Source organism: Cervus elaphus, chromosome 1 (genome assembly GCF_910594005.1).
Source record: "Cervus elaphus chromosome 1, mCerEla1.1, whole genome shotgun sequence".
In the NCBI taxonomy this organism is placed as follows: Eukaryota; Metazoa; Chordata; class Mammalia; order Artiodactyla; family Cervidae; genus Cervus; species Cervus elaphus.
In genome coordinates, this window is record NC_057815.1 from 94538869 (window position 1) to 94557080 (window position 18212).

Genomic DNA, 18212 nt, shown 5'->3' on the forward strand with positions numbered 1-18212 from the left:
TATGGATGTGAGAGTTGGACTTTAAAGATAGCTGAGCACTGAAGAATTGATGCTTTTAAACTGTGGTGTTGGAGAGGACTCTTGAGAGTCCCTTGGACTGCAAGGAGATCCAATTACTCCATCCTAAAGGAGCCCAGTCCTGGGTGTTCATTGGAAGGACTGATGCTGAAGCTGAAGCTCCAGTACTTTGGCTACCTGATACGAAGAGCTAACTCATTTAAAAGACCCAGATGCTGGGAGGGATTGAGGGCAGGAGGAGAAGGGGATGACAAAGGATGAGATGGCTGGATGGCATCACCAACTCAATGGACATGGGTTTGGGTGGACTCCGGATGTTGGTGATGGACAGGGAGGCCTGGAGTGCTGCAGTCCATGGGGTTGCAAAGAGTCGGAAATGACTCAGCAACTGAACTGAACTTAACCACTTATCTCTGTTAAGCAATTTAAAACACATGAGTTAGGCATTTAATTTAATAAATTTAATTTTTTAATGACCATAACAAATCTGTAGAAATCAGGAGAAGGCAATTATGATTTAAAATACACAGAATTTCAATTAAAAAGCAATTTACTGAAGCTTGTTGACACATCATAGAAAGGAAGGATTTTTTTTTGTAATATTTTCAGTTAGTCACCAAAGAGATATAACTGTTTGCAGAGTTTAACTTGAATTTACAAACACTTCATATCCAAAGAATTGCAAAATGAAAGTCTAAACCTTTCCCATGTATCAAAAGTGCATTCATCTTAGATTTCATTACAAAGAAATAGTCAAAGGTTAATCTTGGTAGTGTACGCAGTAAACTGCAAAAAGGTACATGTCAAATGACAGAAGTATTGTTCTAGCATATAATATGTATACACACACACACACACACACACACACACACACATAGCAATCAGTCTAGAAGAAAACATACAAAGTTGTTAATTTTTAGGGCATTTCTATTTCCTTACATTTTCAACATTTTTCAAGTTTTCTGCAATATTGACAGGTACCATTTTAAATCCAAATTTGTGAGGTGCTGAGTTTTTTCTTAGCTGTTTGTGTGTTTGTCCTTTAAATGAACCAAAAGTAATTTTTTACAAACAAGAGAATATTCTGTAAGAATAAGACACTGTGCATTAAAAATACTGAAGAAATAAGAGCGTTCTAATGATAATGGTCTGCCTTTAATAGTACTACCTTAAACACTTAATCAGCTATATGATTTAATCTTTATACAAACTCTATGGACCTGGAAACATAATTTATTATGTCTGATTGAGGAAATGCTTTATTTAAGAGTTACACAGTGGAAAGAGTTGCAGATCTAGAATCAAATGTCTGGAGTGTTTGGTTCAAAAACAAGAGCACTCTGGCATGCTGCTTTTCCACAACGTAAATGAAATAATTTATAAAACTGTTATCATAGTTCCCAAAATGAAGCTCTTTTCCATCATAGAATTCTCTGAATCTGCATGATATACTTTAAAAGATGGTAAATATAATTTTTATTTTGCTAATCACTTACCCTTAAAAACAGATACATTTGCACCATTGATTTAACATGTGTCAGTGTTTCCAATTATAATGTGGATTTCTAAAGGCATGTTCTAAAAAATGTCCAAGAAAATATTTGGTCAAGCAAAAGATAATTCTACAGAATAAAAGAATAAATAAAGAACAAGTAAAGTCTTCAATTCATTTCTGGAGAAAGAGGAAGGAAATGCCATAGAGGGAAGAAGAAAAAATAATAGCTTAAAATTTCATCATCACTGTTATTTTAATTGTTTGGAAGCCTTTCTTTTCTGAATGACCCTACTGACAGCATTTTTCACTTCTTTGTTTCTTAGACTGTAAATGAGGGGATTCAGCATGGGGATGACAATACTATAAAAAACAGAAGCCACTTGATCCTTTCCCAAGGAGTAGGATTTACTTGGTTTTAAGTTAGTGAAAACCATAGTGCTGTAGAAGATGGTGACTCCCAGGAGATGGGAGGCGCAGGTAGAGAAGGTTTTCTGCTTCCCTGAAGTGGAAGTAATTTTCAGGATAGTGGACAGGATGGACACATAGGACACAGCTATTGTGATAAGAGACACCAGGAGGGTGGAGCCAGCAAAAATGGATATTGTGATTTCAATATCATGTGTGTCTGTGCAGGACAGGGCTAAAACTGGGGGTACATCACAGAAAAAGTGATAGATTACATTGGAGTCACAGAAATGCAATTTGTTCATGCAAAGCACATTGACAATGGAGTCTGTAAAGCCAAACAAATAAGATCCAAAGACAAGAGAGCAGCATCTCCTGGTGGACATAACGATGGGGTAATGAAGAGGGTTGCGGATGGCTACACAGCGATCATAGGCCATCGAGGAGAGAAGGAAACATTCAGTCCCACCCAAGAATATAAAACAACTCATCTGGATGAAGCAGTTCAGGTATGAAATGTTCTTGGTGGAATTCAGTAAGTTGTCTAAGGTTTTAGGGGTGATGACACTTGAGTAACTGAGGTCAAGAAATTACAAGTGACTGAGGAAAAAGTACATGGGTGTGTGAAGCTGGGGGTCCAGGCGGATTATAAGGATCATCCCCACATTGCCCAGCACAGTGATCAGGTATATCAGGAGAAAGAGGGTGAAGAGGACCAGCTGGACCTCTACAGAGTCTGTCAGTCCCATGAGGATGAAGTCAGACACATGAGTGACATTCCTTCTGCCCATAGAGTTCAAATGCACCAAACTGTTAAGATATCAAAGTTGAAACTTGTCAGAAATTACTTCAAAAATGTTTGTGTTGCGATATATGTCATGACATATTTATATTTCTGTAATAATGCAAAAAAAGCAAAATGGCTTCCTGAGGAGATCTTACAAATAGCTGTGAAAAGAAGAGAAGCGAAAAGCAAAGGAGAAAAGCAAAGATATTCCCATTTGAATGCAGAGTTCCAAAGAAGAGCAAAGAGAGATAAGAAAGCATTCCTTAGTGATCAGTGCAAATAAATAGAGGAAAACAACAGAATGGGAAAGACTAGAGATTTCTTCAAGAAAATTAGAGATACCAAGGGAATATTTCATGCAAAGATGGGCTCTATAAAGGACAGAAATGGTATGGACTTAACAGAAGCAGAAGATACTAAGAAGAGGTGGCAAGAATACACAGAACTGTACAAAAAAGATCTTCGTGACTGAGATAATCATGATGGTGTGATCACTCACCTAGAGCCAGACATCCTGGAATGTGAAGTCTAGTGGGCCTTAGGAAGCATCACTACAAACAAAGCTAGTGGAGGTGATGAAATTCCAGTTGAGCTATTTCAAAACCTGAAAGATGATGCTGTGAAAGTGCTGCACTCAATATGCCAGCAATTTGGAAAACTCAGCAGTGGCCACAGGACTGGAAAAGGTCAGTTTTCATTCCAATTCCTAATAAAGGCAATGCCAAAGAATGCTCAAACTACTGCACAATTGCACTCATCTCACACACTAGTAAAGTAATGCTCAAAATTCTCCAAGCCAGGTTTCAGCAACAGGTGAACTGTGAACTTCCAGATGTTCAAGCTTGTTTTAGAAAAGGCAGAGGAACCAGAGATCAAATTGCCAACATCTGCTGGATCATCTAAAAAGCAAGAAAGTTCCAGAAAAACATCTATTTCTGCTTTATTGAATGCCAAAGGCTTTGACTGTGTGGATCACAATAAACTGTGGAAAATTCTGAAAGAGATGGGAATACCAGACCACCTGACCTGCCTCTTGAGAAATCTGTATGCAGATCAGGAAGCAACAGTTAGAACTGGACATGGGACAACAGACTGGTTTCAAATAGGAAAAGGAGTACGTCAAGGCTGTATATTGTCACCCTGCTTATTTAACTTATATGCAGTGTACATCATGAGAAACACTGGGCTGGAAGAAGCACAAGCTGGAATCAAGATTGCCGGGAGAAATATCAATAACCTCAGATATGCAGATGATACCACCCTTATGGCAGAAAGTAAAGAGGAACTAAAAAGCCTCTTGATGAAAGTGAAAGAGGAGAGTGAAAAAGTTGGCTTAAAGCTCAACATTCAGAAAACTAAATCATGCCATCTGGCCCCATCACTTCATGGGAAATAGATGGGGAAACAGTGGAAACAGTGTCAGACTTTATTTTTGGGGGCTCCAAATCACTGAAGATGGTGATTGCAGTCATGACATTGAAAGATGCTTACTCCTAGGAAGGAAAGTTATGACCAACCTAGATAGCATATTAAAAAGCAGAGAGATTATTTTGCCAGCAAAGGTCCATCTCATCAAGGCTATGGTTTTTCCAGTAGTCATGTGTGGATGTGAAAGTTGGACTGTGAAGAAAGCTGAGCATGGACGAATCGATGCTTTTGAACTGTGGTGTTGGAGAAGCCCCTTGAGAGTCCCTTGGACTGCAAGGCAATCCAACCAGTCCATCCTGAAGGAGATCAGTCCTGGGTGTTCATTGGAAGGAGTGATGCTGAAGCTGAAACTCCAGTACTTTGGCCATCTCACGTGAAGAGTTGACTCATTGGAAAAGACCCTGATGCTGGAAGCGATTGAGGGCAGGAGGAGAAGGGGATGACAGAAGCTGAGATGGCTGGATGGCATCACCGACTCGATGGACATGAGTTTGAGTAAACTCCGGGAGTTGGTGATGGACAGGTGTCGGGAGCCGTTATGGGGGGTCCCGCCCGTGATGAGGTCATGAAGAAAATACCGGGCAGGCAAGGCCATCCGGGACCCCATCCATGATGAGGTCATGAGGAAAGAACCTGACAAGTCTAGGATAAGGGACCCTCCAGGTTGGCCTCGGCCTCTGCCCCACTGTGTATCCTCTCCCCTTTTCTGCTGTTGTTCTTGTTTGCCCTGCTGCGGATTCTTGTGTTGCCTGCCGAGAGCTCTCCTGCTCCTCTTTCACTGAATGAGGACCAACTTAAAACCCTAATTAATAAATCTTTTGGATGCTGGTACCCTATGAAGGGGCCAGGGATGAAGGAAATGCTTCAATTCAAGCCCTTTTGCTGGCATTCTGGCTTCTTTGATAAATATGTGCTCTCATTGCACAAAATGCTCATGATTGTTCTAAACATCCTAAGCACAGTACACTAACAAAAGAAACTATTAAGCATAGGCCCCTTCGCGGGGTGAGAAAAGCTCCACAAATCTGATAGCCACAAATGTGCCTAATAGAAAATAGTTTAGATAGAGATTAGCTGGTGACTTCTTGCAGGTGGTTAACTTTTAGACTAAGAGCCTGTTTTGTGCCATATCTGCTGTTTTTGCAACCCTTTGCATTTCTGTTCTGTAAAAATGTAATCCTATCTAGTTCCCATAGAGATGACACCTAATAGAAAGAAAATAGATTAACCACAAAAAAGACAGGGTCGGCTACTGAAGTTGCTAAAAGTTGCACCAGGTGCAAGCCATAAATTGCCAATAGGCCTGAAAGCCAAAAGATATTATACATAGAGATTAATCATTAAAAAGGCCCTAATAGGCACAGAGCCCTTTGGGGGGTGAGGAAGCCCTATTAGAAAATACAAAAAAATATTGTTTTAAAAGTGGTTATTAGATCAACGTTTAATTGATGTTAATGTGCTGAGATTGTGCAGTGGAAACTATTGTTATTATAGTTGGAGATCTAGAAAAATAAGAGCTTAGCCCTAGTGTACAAACAATAAGATAATTGTTAATTTTAACCAAGAGTGCTAAACAGGGGCTGCCTCTCCAGAGCCGCAGACTCTTTGTGTGCTAAACTTTTTAGATAAATTTAGCTGAGAATTTCTGCAAAAAGACTGTCTTTTATGTTAACAGGATTGTATTTCTATTATGTTACAACCTGCTGTACCATGAGACTGCCACTTTTCTGTTTTCTGCTAAGCTCAAGGCCAGAAGATAATGTACAAAAAATCTATGGGAAAAGACTCTCATAAACAAAAATATACAGAGCACACCTGGTTTCGTGAAGGACAAGCTGATGTCATGTTAACCTAAGTCTGTGTGCTTATCTGCCCCTTAGAAATGTACCGACTTAGGGTATAAAGGCTACGGTGAAAAACAAAGCAACTGCCAGACTCTGCCGCACCTTCCTGGTCTGGTCTCTTTCTTTCTCTCTCTCTGTCTCTCTCTCTCTCCCTAGCAGACTTGGCCCTATCAAGGCCGGTCCTATGTGTCTCTCTCTCGCAGACGCCGTTCATCCTGAGGGTTCCCTGGATCCTGCTGGGGCTGGACCCCGGCAGACAGGGAGGCCTGGCATGCTGCGATTCATGGAGTTGCAGAGTTGGACACGACTGAGCAACTGTACTGAACTGAACTGAATGTTTCTTAGAATTGGTGATAATGAAGTATGGACTGTGTACAAAGAGAAAAATAATAATTTGATTCCCAAATATAGGAAAAGATGCAAATTGATATTTGAATACAACAAAAGGTAGTATATTGAATAATTTGTATAGTCCTGACACAGTTCTAAATGTTTCCCTTTATTAATGCATATAATGACCATGAGATTATTATACTATAGTATTATTAGCCACATTTTTCATATGAGAAAAGGGAACATAATTTGTGTAATGTATCCATAGTTACAACTATTAGATGTTGGCTCTGTATTTCTACCAAGATAGATTGACTCCATAGAGCATGTCCATAATATTCCTGTCATAGTTAATTTCAAATATGCCTATTAAAATGCTATATATATATATATAATAAACAATCATAGTAGAATATTTTTAATACACTATGTTCTACTATTTTCCCCAATATTATTTAATACTAATGAAAAATAACTTTCAACCTTTGGACTTTAGTAGCTTGACCACATACTTAGTATTAATTTCCAAAAGACACAAACTTATCATAACCTGGCCATTCAAAATCAAATTTCTTCCAAAATTATATTTTTAAATTGCTGAAATACCATGATCATAACAACTCTATATTTCTGGGTCTGTCAGTCCTGGCACTACTGAAGGCAAAGATATATAAAATGATGTTTGCATGCATACTCTTCTGATATTTTCCTTACTTTATTTAATTTCAACTAAAACCTTCCAATTTTGAGAATAATGCTTACCGGGAGGCAAGGTTGATAAAAAAACACTTTTCTTCTATATTATCTGTCCAGAAGAATGTCAACTTCAACATTTGCTCACAAATAAAGTATGAAGACCCTTTCAGTTGAAAATTTCTGTAATATAATATTTTTTCTTTGAGATAAATTCTTTTTAAGTTTTAGTGCAGTCATTTTGTTTTATTCTGAGGGAAAAATTAATCAACCTAGAAAGTTTGTTAATTTCCTGATCAAATGTAACATCTGCCAGGAATTTATGTCTAAAATGAGTATCAGAAGCAGAGCAGCATATGCCTTGTCTCTTATCCTAATAATTCCAGGGCCCTTCACATACTGGGGATTGATGATTGCAACATTTGGTCATCCCTGTGGACCAGTTTCCAAGGAAGAATTCTTGACATATCTCCAAGGGCAAAAGGGAATTGGCATGCCTTCAAGGACTAATGCAGGTATGCTAGGTCATGAGAAATTAGATGTCTTCCTTTCCAAGACCCACAGTGGAAGGCCTAATGGTTTGGTCTTCCTGTGTGATGCTCTAAATATTTCCCTGGGTGGTAGAGAAACTATTTATAGAAAAATACTTACTTACTCTATGCCTGAAACTTTCAGGGAAAGAGTGATACATATTCACAATGAGTCTTTTATATTTAATTGTGTGACACTATTATGGGAGTAGGCATTTTCATTAGAAACAAATTGAGAATTTAAGAAAATTGAAAGAATGATGTGAAAATTTTCAAAACTTTTGTAACATTTTGATAAATTTCTCAGGATGATTTTTTTTTAATAGAAAGCTTGTTTGCATACCTGTATAATTTCATAATTATTATCATACTGGGTGTTCACTATCTACCCTTATTTGATAATTTACATTTCATAACATACTATGACCAATGTTATTCTAGCCTCTCATAAAACCAATAACTTCACATTTTATTTATTAACTGATATCCCATAACCAACTTTATTCTAGTGAAGTTTTCTTCAGATGTTAAGAATTTTATTGAATATTATTCATCCAAGATGAGACAACAAAAAAAGACTATAAAAAGGTATAGACTAATTGGATTAAAATATTCTTATGAATCTTTCATTAATTCATGATAATTAAACCAATTTTCATGTAGATTTAAAAGTGACTCTTACCAGAAACTCTGGTGATACTCCAGAATTTCAGGAGATAATTTGTTTGGAAAAAAGGAAAAAAATTGTGCATTTATTGTACTTTTAATGAATTTTGGAAGAGCAATTATACTCACCCAAACTTCATTCTGCTAGAACAGGTGTGAAATAAAATTCATATTTTGTGATGAGATAAGAAAAATTGTAAACAAAAACTGTCCTCTGACCTTTCACCTCCTCTCCCCTCTCCTGTGCATTGTGTATCTGCATTATGCATTGGCCAAGCCTCCACCATCAACACACCTGCTCAGCCTTAAAGAGCAACACTTTTCTAGCATCAACAGAGCAACTCCTTAAGATCTTCCTTCTTGATCTCATATGGGACCACTATCACCCATGACTTCCCTGGTGGCTCAGATGGTAAAGAATCTGCCTTCAATGTGGGAGATCTGGGTTCAATCCCTGGGTCTGGAAGGTTCCCTGGAAGAGGAAATGGCAGCCCAGTCCAGTATTCTTGCCTGGGAAACTCCATGGACAGAGGAGCCTGGTGGGCTGCAGTCCATGGGGCCGTAACAAGTAAAACTCAACTGAGCAACCTACACTTTCACGTGCACCATGACCCATTATTGCTTAGATCTAGATTGTATCCACTGTCAAGTATACATCATTTAATGTACATGTCTCTGTCTCAAAACTTATGGAACTGTCCTGACTTCTAATGGGCAGAACAGTTCTTAGAGATTTCTGAGGAGTTGTCCTCAGGTTATAATCCTCGACTTGAATAAAATTTTCCATTTCTTTCTTGGAGTGACCAATTAATTTTTCACTGAAAGTCCGACTCTTTGAGACCCTACGGACTGTAGCCCACCAGGCTCCTCCATCCGTGCGATTTCTTAGGCAAGAATACAGGAGTGGTTGCCATTTTCTTCTCCAGGGGATCTTCTGGACCCAGTGATCAAACTCAGGGCTCCCGCATTGCAGGCAGACTCTACCCTCTGAGCCACCAGGGAATCCAGTCTTCTTTGAGATTATAAAGCCAGAATAAATTTACTTGATGATAGGTAACTTGGAGCGTTAAGTCAAATAAGAAGTAAATGGTAATTTTCCATGTAAAAGCCACATCAACAACCATAATATTAGCATTAGTCACTTAGTTGTGTCCAACACTTTGCAGCCCCATGGACTATATAGCCTACCAGGTTTCTATGTCCTTGTAATTCTCCGGGCGAGGATACTGGAGTGGGTAGCCATGCCCTTCTCCAGGGAATCTTCCCGACCTGGGGACTGAACCAGGTCTAGAGCATTGCAGGCAGGTTTTTTACCCTCTGAGCTACAGGAGCTTCCCTGTAGCTTTTGGTGACTATAATTTTATGACTATAATTTTGACTATAAATGTGTGATTATAGTTTGGTGACTAAAAAGTTACCAGGAGCAAGTCACTTGCTTAATATTTTCCCTTCGTTGAAATTTATCTTGATTATGTTCAATTTTTTTTTATGATTTGGGGCTATTATTATACCATTTATTGTATAGTAGCAGAAACCAAAGTCTGATCATAGATTTTTAAAAAAAATCTCTCTTGATTTAATATGATATAGTTTCATTCTCTAATTTATTAGTTTTAGCTATGCCATCCACATACATTCCTTTCTCTCTTGGGTTTTTCTTTTTTTCTTTCTTTCTTCTTTAACAAATGAAAGAATGTTTCTGTTTTTCTCTTTGGATGCTGCTGCTGCTGCTGCTTAATCCCTTTATTCCTGTCAAACTCTTTGTAACTCTATGGACTGCTCACCAGGCTCCTCTGTCTTTTTGGATAAATATTATTAAATTATCTTTTTTGTTTTCTAATTCATTCATTGTTATCTAAGTTGTATCACTTTTCACCTACTTTATGAGATTTGTGGGAAACAAAAAATAATTTTCACTCTGCTCGTTCAGATTTTTGGCTGAAACCCACCTCCTTGTAATGAAAGGCAGATGACCAGAATAAAAACAAATAGAAATTTAGTAACATGTATACCCCCTTTATACATGGGAGACACCCAAGAAAACTGAGTAATTCTCCAAAAACAGTTCAAGCCACTACCTTAAATACCATCTCCAGCTAAAGATAAAAGAAGATGTGGGAGGGTGGGAGCCAGGGAAAGAATAGTAACCAAGAGTACAGTTGTTAATGCAGACTCAGTTTCATTCCTTCTTCACTGAATAGAGACTTAGCCATCTTTCTCTTCCTGGTACATAAAGGGAGGCAAAGTGAAAGTGATAATCACTCAGTCATGTCGGACTCTTTGTGAGTCTTTGTGAGCTCATGGACTGTATGTAGCCCGCCAGGCTCCTCCGTCCATGGGATTCTCCAGGCAAGAATACTGGAGTGGGTAGCCATCCCCTTCTCCAGGGGATCCTCCCAAACTAGGGATCAAAACCAGGTCTCCTGCGTTGCAGGCGGATTCTTTACTGTCTCAGCCACCAGGGAGAGTACTAGTGTTAGTCATTCAGTTGTGTCCAACTCTTTGCAACCCCATGGATTGGACTGTAGTCCATCAGGCTCCTCTGTTCATTTGGATTCTGCAGGCAAGAATACTGGAGTGGGTTGCCATTTCCTTCTCCAAGGGATCTTCCCCACCTGGGAACTGAACCCAGGTCTCCTTTATTTCAGGCAGATTCTTTACCCTCTGAGCTACATGGACATTTCCCCTTTAAATGTAAATGCTTCCTACAAAAGGATAACTTCTACTCAATGTCCAGAACATCTTCTGTGTCTACTGTTTTATTTTTATTTTTTTAAATAACCAGATAATCCTTGAGCCTAGGAAGCATCTATTGGCATTGAAAATTCTGTTCCCTTTCAGGCTGAATTTATTGTTTATTCTCTAGGACCTAGTAATACCCACTTGGCCCATTCTGGAAAGATGTATATTAGAGGTTTTGAGGGACTGCACAGATAGAACAGTTCAAAGAGAGAATGAGGAGAGGTCACCAAGGATAAATTTGAGGCGTATATCAAAATATGTATACATATGGACATTTAATCATAACTCGACATGTAAAAGATATTTCTGCATTTTATGATTAACTGGAAAATTGTATGTTTCTGCTCTTAGAGAGAGATTAACAAGGAAATATTAAAACATAAAAAAATTGCAATTTGATATATAACTTTATTAATACTAAATAAATACAAAGGCCTGAAATGATCTACAGAATACATACAAGTGCAAGTGCAAATACATACAATTAGAACCAAGGAAAATGTAGGTAAATATAAATAAATTTCAACAGCTGTCATTTTTCACACAATTATAAAAATTTGAATATTTTAGTTATAGTGTATAAGTGAAAAGCTTTGATAGAGAATAAATAAAGGGAAATATCAGTTTAATAATTTTCTGTGATGTTGGTGAAATATAATGAAAGCAATCATCTGAATCTGATATTGTGCTTAGAAGGAAAAATGTATGTAGGTTTAAGAAAGGGAATGAGTGATGAGTTGTTAAGACAGACTTAATAAGTCTGTAAAATAATATATAGTATATCTCATCAGCTGTCACTTGCAATAGTTTATAATGTAAAATCACATTGTAAAGTGAAGTTTTCAGGAGTCAGATATCAGTAATGTAGATCAGAGAAGAAAATTAAAATTTTAAAACAAAATGTATACATTGTGCACACACACACATCCTTTCACATGAATTGTCTTCAGCTAGCCCCAAGACTGAAGACTGTTTATTTCTGTAGGAGGTTGGTTTGTGATATATGTAAGATATATGAGAAGCCCTAACCAGTTGACCGCGATGATTACAAAACACATCAACAAAGTATAAATCTACATACACTCGTTTCCTTATCCTAACCAGTAAAGAAAAAAAATCATTTGGAAAGAAATCTATTAATCACTATGCCATTTTTAATATACAAGTAAGCGATGTTTTTGAAAGAATTCTAGAAATAGAATTTTCAATTAATGTTTTTTGAGTGCTGATATGCACAGGATTGACTAAATACCAGGCAAGATATAAACATGAATAAGATAGAATTCTTAACCTTAATGAATTCATCACTATGTTTCCACAAGCCAAAAAAGCAAAGAAAGCATTTACTTATATGCTGCATATGTGCCACATTTGTTCCATGCTGGGGAGAGAAAAACTATGACTAAACAAATTTTTCTCGTAGAGCCTACAATCCTGTTGAAGAGAGAGATAAACATTTTAAATACACGTATTTTCTCCTAAAAGAACTTCATGAAATTAATCTTTGGTTCCTTTCAATAAATGTTTTGACTGCTCAATTTGTTTCATTACTTCTCAATGATTCATGCACAGCTATGGGGATTTCATCTTTTCCAGAGGTCATTTTGTAACAATGCTGGGAAGAGTACATTAAACTGGGTTGATGTTCAAGTCTCTTTTCAAGGAAAAGTAAAAGCAAAAATTTAGAAAGATGGTAATGATAACCCTATATGCAAGACAGAAAAAGAGACACAGATGTATAGAACAGACTTTTGGACTCTATGGGAGAAGGCGAGGGTGGGGTGATCTGAGAGAACAGCATCAAAACATGTATACTATCAAGTGTGAAACAGATCACCAGCCCAGGTTGGATGCATGAGACAAGAGCTCAGGGCTGGTGCACTGGGAAGACCCAGAGGGATGGGAATGGGGGGGGGGGAGGGGGGAGGGGGGCTCAGGATGGGGAACACATGTAAATCCATGGCTGATTCATGTCAATGTATGGCAAAAACCACTACAATATTGTAAAATAATTAGCCTCCAACCAATAAAAATAAATTAAAAAAAGTTTCATTTTTAATACCATCGACTTAATGAAGTTTTTCTGCCTGATTTGGAGAAATGACAATCTCTAAATATACCTCCAAAATGGCTTAGGAATTATGCTATGCTAAGGTACTTCATGTTTCTACACACACACACACATTAAAAAATTATCAACTCTTTGATCTTAGGGAAGCACATTATAGTGAATAAAAATTAAACTCAGCTGTTTATGATGGCTTCTGCACTCCACTGCATAAATGTATCACCTTTATCTTGATACTACACCTGATCTTGGCCAAAAGGCCGAGAAGTGATCACCTTTATACTGAAAACAAGGTAAAAATATAGCTTGTCAAAAGACTAGAAAAATGAAAAATGCCCAGAAATATAAGAAAAAGCATTATGCTTCTGAAAGATGAGAGAGGAGTAAAAAAGTATATTATTGAACAAATGCAAGCAAAAATAAATACCAATTGCTGTAAATATAGAGTCTAGAAAACATGGATATCAGAGCAAAAATAAGTCATAATAATCTCAAGTAGAATTTGTAAAAATGGAAAATAATTAAAATAAATTAGGTAGGTGAAACAATACACATTTAAAACATTTGAATTTGTTGAGAGTTTTGAATTAACACAAGTAATTTACATTTACATTATCTCCTAATAAAGAGTTTATGCTTATGCATATTATTTTTAACATTTAAAAATATTCACAAAAATCAAAGATTGTTTTACATAGAAAGCAATCTAAATTTCAAATAACAAATGTTTTAATAACCACTGATGTTTGAATAAAATGATCTATGTAGTTACAAAAGTTTAAACAAGAAATATGAAATACCTAGAAAATAAAAAAAATACGTTCTGAAATAAGCTTTCAATAGAGAAAATTAAAATTGCAATTCAAGGTTATGTATAAGAAAAGCTTTAAAATATAAGAAATTTTAGTATTCTAAATGATTAAGGATTATGCATTACCAGAGTTCTGAAGTCATTTTTAAATTGCTAGCTTTATAACTTTCCTCTGCTTAAAAAAAAAAAATTAGATGAACCAAGCATTTAGATTAATAATTTATTTTTAATAATCATATCAAACCTACAGAAAACAGCAGAAAGGCAGTAATGTTTTAAAATACACAGAATTTCAACAAAGAAGCATTTACTGAAGCTTGTTGACCTGTAACAAAAAGGTAGCCTTATTAAATATTTTCAGTTGGGAAGGGAACTCCAATCCAAGCGTGAAGGAATATATGTACACGTATAGTTGATTCACTTTGTTGTACATCAGAAAGTAACACAACATTGCAAAGCAATTATGCATCAATAAAAAATAAATATTAATAAAATAGAATTGATATATTCTGGGAGTCATAAAAGTGATAACACTGCATGTAGAATTTTAACTTATAAACTTACAAATATTTCATGTCCAAAACACTGCAAAATGAGAATCTAGATTCTCCCACAAACCAAACACAGTCCTTTTAGATTTCAATGACAGAGGAATAATCGAAGATTAAACTTGTAAGTGTACAGGGAAAACCTCAAAAAAGGACACAAGAAATGATAAGAATATTGTTCATGTACGTAATACACACACAAACACACACACACTTATATATATTTAAAACTATCAATTTGTTTACAATAGCTAGGACTTGGAAGCAACCTAGATGTCCATTGGCAGGTGACTGGATAAGAAAGCTGTGGCATATATACACAATGAAATATTACTCAGCTATTAAGAACAATGCACTTTTATCATTTTTTTTTTACCTCAGTTTGAATGAGGTGAATGAAACTTGAACCTATTATACAAAGAGAAGTAAGTCAGAAAGAAAAGCAACAATACAGTATATTAATGCATATATGTGGAATTTAGGAAGATGGTAACAATGACCCTATATGCGAGACAGCAAAAGAGACACATGTGTAAAGAACAGACTTTTGGGCTCTGTGGGAGAAGGTGAGGGTGAGATGACTTGAGAGACTAGCATTGAACCATGTATATCACCATGTGTGAAACAGAGCACCAGTCCAAATTCGATGCACACCAACAGGACATCAAAGCCGGGGCACTGGGACAACCCTGAAGGATGGGATGGGGAGGCGAGTGGGAGGGGGGTTTAGTATGGCGGACACATGTACACCCATGGCTGATACATGTCCCATTATGGCAAAAACCACCAAAATATTGTAAAGTACTTAGCCTCAAATTAAAATGAATAAATAAATAAAAACTATCAATCTAGAAGAACACATACAAAACCCTGATTAACTTCTTAGGCATTTCTATTTCCTTAAATTTTTCAAATATCTCCAATATTAACATACTCCATTCTAAGTGCAAAATTGTGAAATGCTGTTTTCCTTTAGTTTTTTTGTGTGTTTGTCCTTTAAATCAACCAAAGCTAATTCATAAAACTTCACATGAATATTTCTTAAGAAAAAGGCATTGAGCAATGAAAATTCTGCAGGGATGTGAATGTTCTGATGGTAATGGCCAATGTTTATTCAGTTCAGTCGCTCGGTAGTGTCCAACTCTTTGTGACTCCATGAATCGCAGCACGCCAGACCTCCTTGTCCATCACCAACTGCCGGAGTCTACCCAAACCAATGTCTATTGAGTCGATGATGCCATCCAACCATCTCATCCTCTGTTGTCCCCTTCTCCTCCTGCTCTCAATCTTTCCCAGTATTAGTATCTTTTCAAATGAGTAAGCTCTTCACATCAGGTGGCCAAATATTGGAGTTTCAGCTTCAACATCAGTCCTTCCAATGAACGCCCATGACTGATCTCCTTTAGAATGGACTGGTTGGATCTCCTTGAAGTTCAATGGACTCTCAAGGGTCTTCTCCAACACCACAGTTCAAAAGCATCAATTCTTTGGCACTCAGCTTTCTTTAGAGTACAACTCTCACATCCATACATGACCACTGGAAAAACTATAGCCTTGACTAGATGGACCTTTGTTGACAAAGTAATGTCTCTGCTTTTCAATATACTGTCTAGGTTGGTCATAACTTTCCTTCCAAGGAGTAAGCATCTTTTAATTTCATGGCTGCAATTATCATCTGCAGTGATTTTGGAGCCCAGAGAAATAAAGTCAGCTACTGTTTCCAGCGTTTCCCCATCTATTTCCCATGAAGTGATGGGACCGGATGCCATGATCTTAGTTTCCTGAAAGTTGAGCTTTAAGCCAACTTTTTCACTCTCCTCTTTCACTTTCATCAAGAGGCTCTTTAGTTCCTCTTCACTTTCTGCCATAAGGGTGGTGTCATCTGCTTATCTGAGGTTATTGATATTTCTCCCAGCAATCTTAATTCCAGCTTGTACTTCTTCCAGCCCAGCGTTTCTCATGATGTACTCTGCATATAAGTTAAATAAGCAGGGTGACAATATACAGCCTTGATGTACTCCTTTTCCTATTTGGAACCAGTCTGCTGTTCCATGTCCAGCTCTAACTGTTGCTTCGTGACCTGCATACAGGTTTCTCAAGAGGCAGGTCAGGTGGTCTGGTATTCCCATCTCTTTCAGAATTTTCCACAGTTTATTGTGATCCACACAGTCGAAGGCTTTGGCATAGTCAATAAAGCAGAAATAGATATTTTTCTGGAACTTTCTTGCTTTTTCAATGATCTAGCCTTAAAAAGTTAACATCCATTAACTGGTTTAATCTTTACAGTAACTCTTTTGACCTGGAATTGTTGTTTATCTATGAAGTTTATGAACTTGAAACTTAAAGTTTCAGTGATTTTTTAAAAAGCATTCTATAGGTAATTGTGTAGAAGGTTTGGAATCTAAATCCTTGAACATTTGGTTCTCAACGAAGTACTCATAATCACTCTGCTCTCTTGCTTCTCCACCAAGTAAAGGAAATGATTTCTGAAACTGGTATCATTTTTTCCAAATGGAACTCTTTTCAATCATAAAATTCTCTGAAGTTTGGTTATGCATGGGAATTTGTACAGCACCCTTCAAAAACTGACAACTATACTTTTCATTTTGCAAATAAGTTGCCCTTAAAAACATAGATATTGAGACCATGGTTTAAACATGTTTCATGGTTTCCAATTACAGTGTAGATTTCTTAAGTTGTATTCTTAGAAAGGCCTGAGATTGCATTTATTCAAACAAAAGATGGATCAATAGAATAAATAAGTAAATAAATAGTTTAATGTGTTTTTGGGTAAAGAGCAAGGAAATGCACTATAGGGATAAAAAAAAAAAAACAAAAAACAAAAAACAAAAAAAACCACAAACAAACAGAGGAGCTTAAAAGTTCAGGATCAATGTTACTTTAATTTTTTCCAGCTTTTTCTCTTCGGTAAGACTCTGCTGAGAGCATTTTTTACTTCTTTATTTCGAAGACTGTATATAAGTGGATTCAGCATGGGGATGACAATACTATAAAAAACAGAAACTACTTGATCCTTTCCCAAAGAGTAGGACTTACTTGGTTTTACGTAAGTAAAAATCGTAGTGCCATAAAAGATGGTGACTGACAGGAGATGGGAGGCGCAGGTAGAGAAGGCTTTTTGCTTCCCTGAAGTGGAAGTAATTTTCAGGATAGTGGACAGGATGGACACATAGGACACAGCTATTGTGATAAGAGACACCACGAGGGTGGAGCCAGCAAAAATGGATATTATGATTTCAATATCATGTGTGTCTGTGCAGGACAGGGCTAAAACTGGGGGTGCATCACAGAAAAAGTGATAAATTACATTGGAGTCACAGAAATGCAATTTGCTCAAGCAAAGCACATTGACAAAGGTGTCCATGAAGCCAATCAAGAAGGATCCAAAGACAAGAGAGCAGCAGCGTCTGGTGGACATGACGACGGGGTAATGCAGAGGGTTGCAGATGGCTGCATAGCGATCATAGGCCATGGAGGAGAGAAGAACACATTCAGTGACACCCACAAAGACAAAACAATTCATCTGGATGAAGCAGTTCAGGTATGAAATATGCTTGTTGGAAGTCAGTAAGTTGTCTAAAGTTTTAGGGGTGACGATAGTTGAGAAACTGAGGTCAAGAAATGACAGGTGACTGAGGAAAAAATACATGGGTGTGTGAAGCTGGAGATCCAGGCAGATTATCAACATCATTCCTGCATTGCCCAGCACAGTAAACAGGTACATCAAGAGAAATAGGGTGAAGAGAACCAGCCGGATCTCTTCAGAGTCTGTCAGTCCCATGAGGATGAAGTCAGACACATGAGTGATATTCCTTCTGCCCAT

The 18212-nt window shown here is 37.2% G+C and overlaps 1 protein-coding gene and 1 pseudogene across 1 annotated transcript; both read right to left on the reverse strand.

Moving 5' to 3' along the window:
- Nucleotides 1-1761: 1761 nt before the first annotated feature.
- Nucleotides 1762-2709, reverse strand: LOC122700205 (annotated as a pseudogene).
- A 14555-nt stretch (nucleotides 2710-17264) lies between these two features.
- Nucleotides 17265-18212, reverse strand: LOC122700213 (olfactory receptor 8H1-like). Its single transcript, XM_043912929.1, has one exon. It carries the CDS (start codon nucleotides 18210-18212, stop codon nucleotides 17265-17267), a length of 948 nt encoding a protein of 315 aa, XP_043768864.1.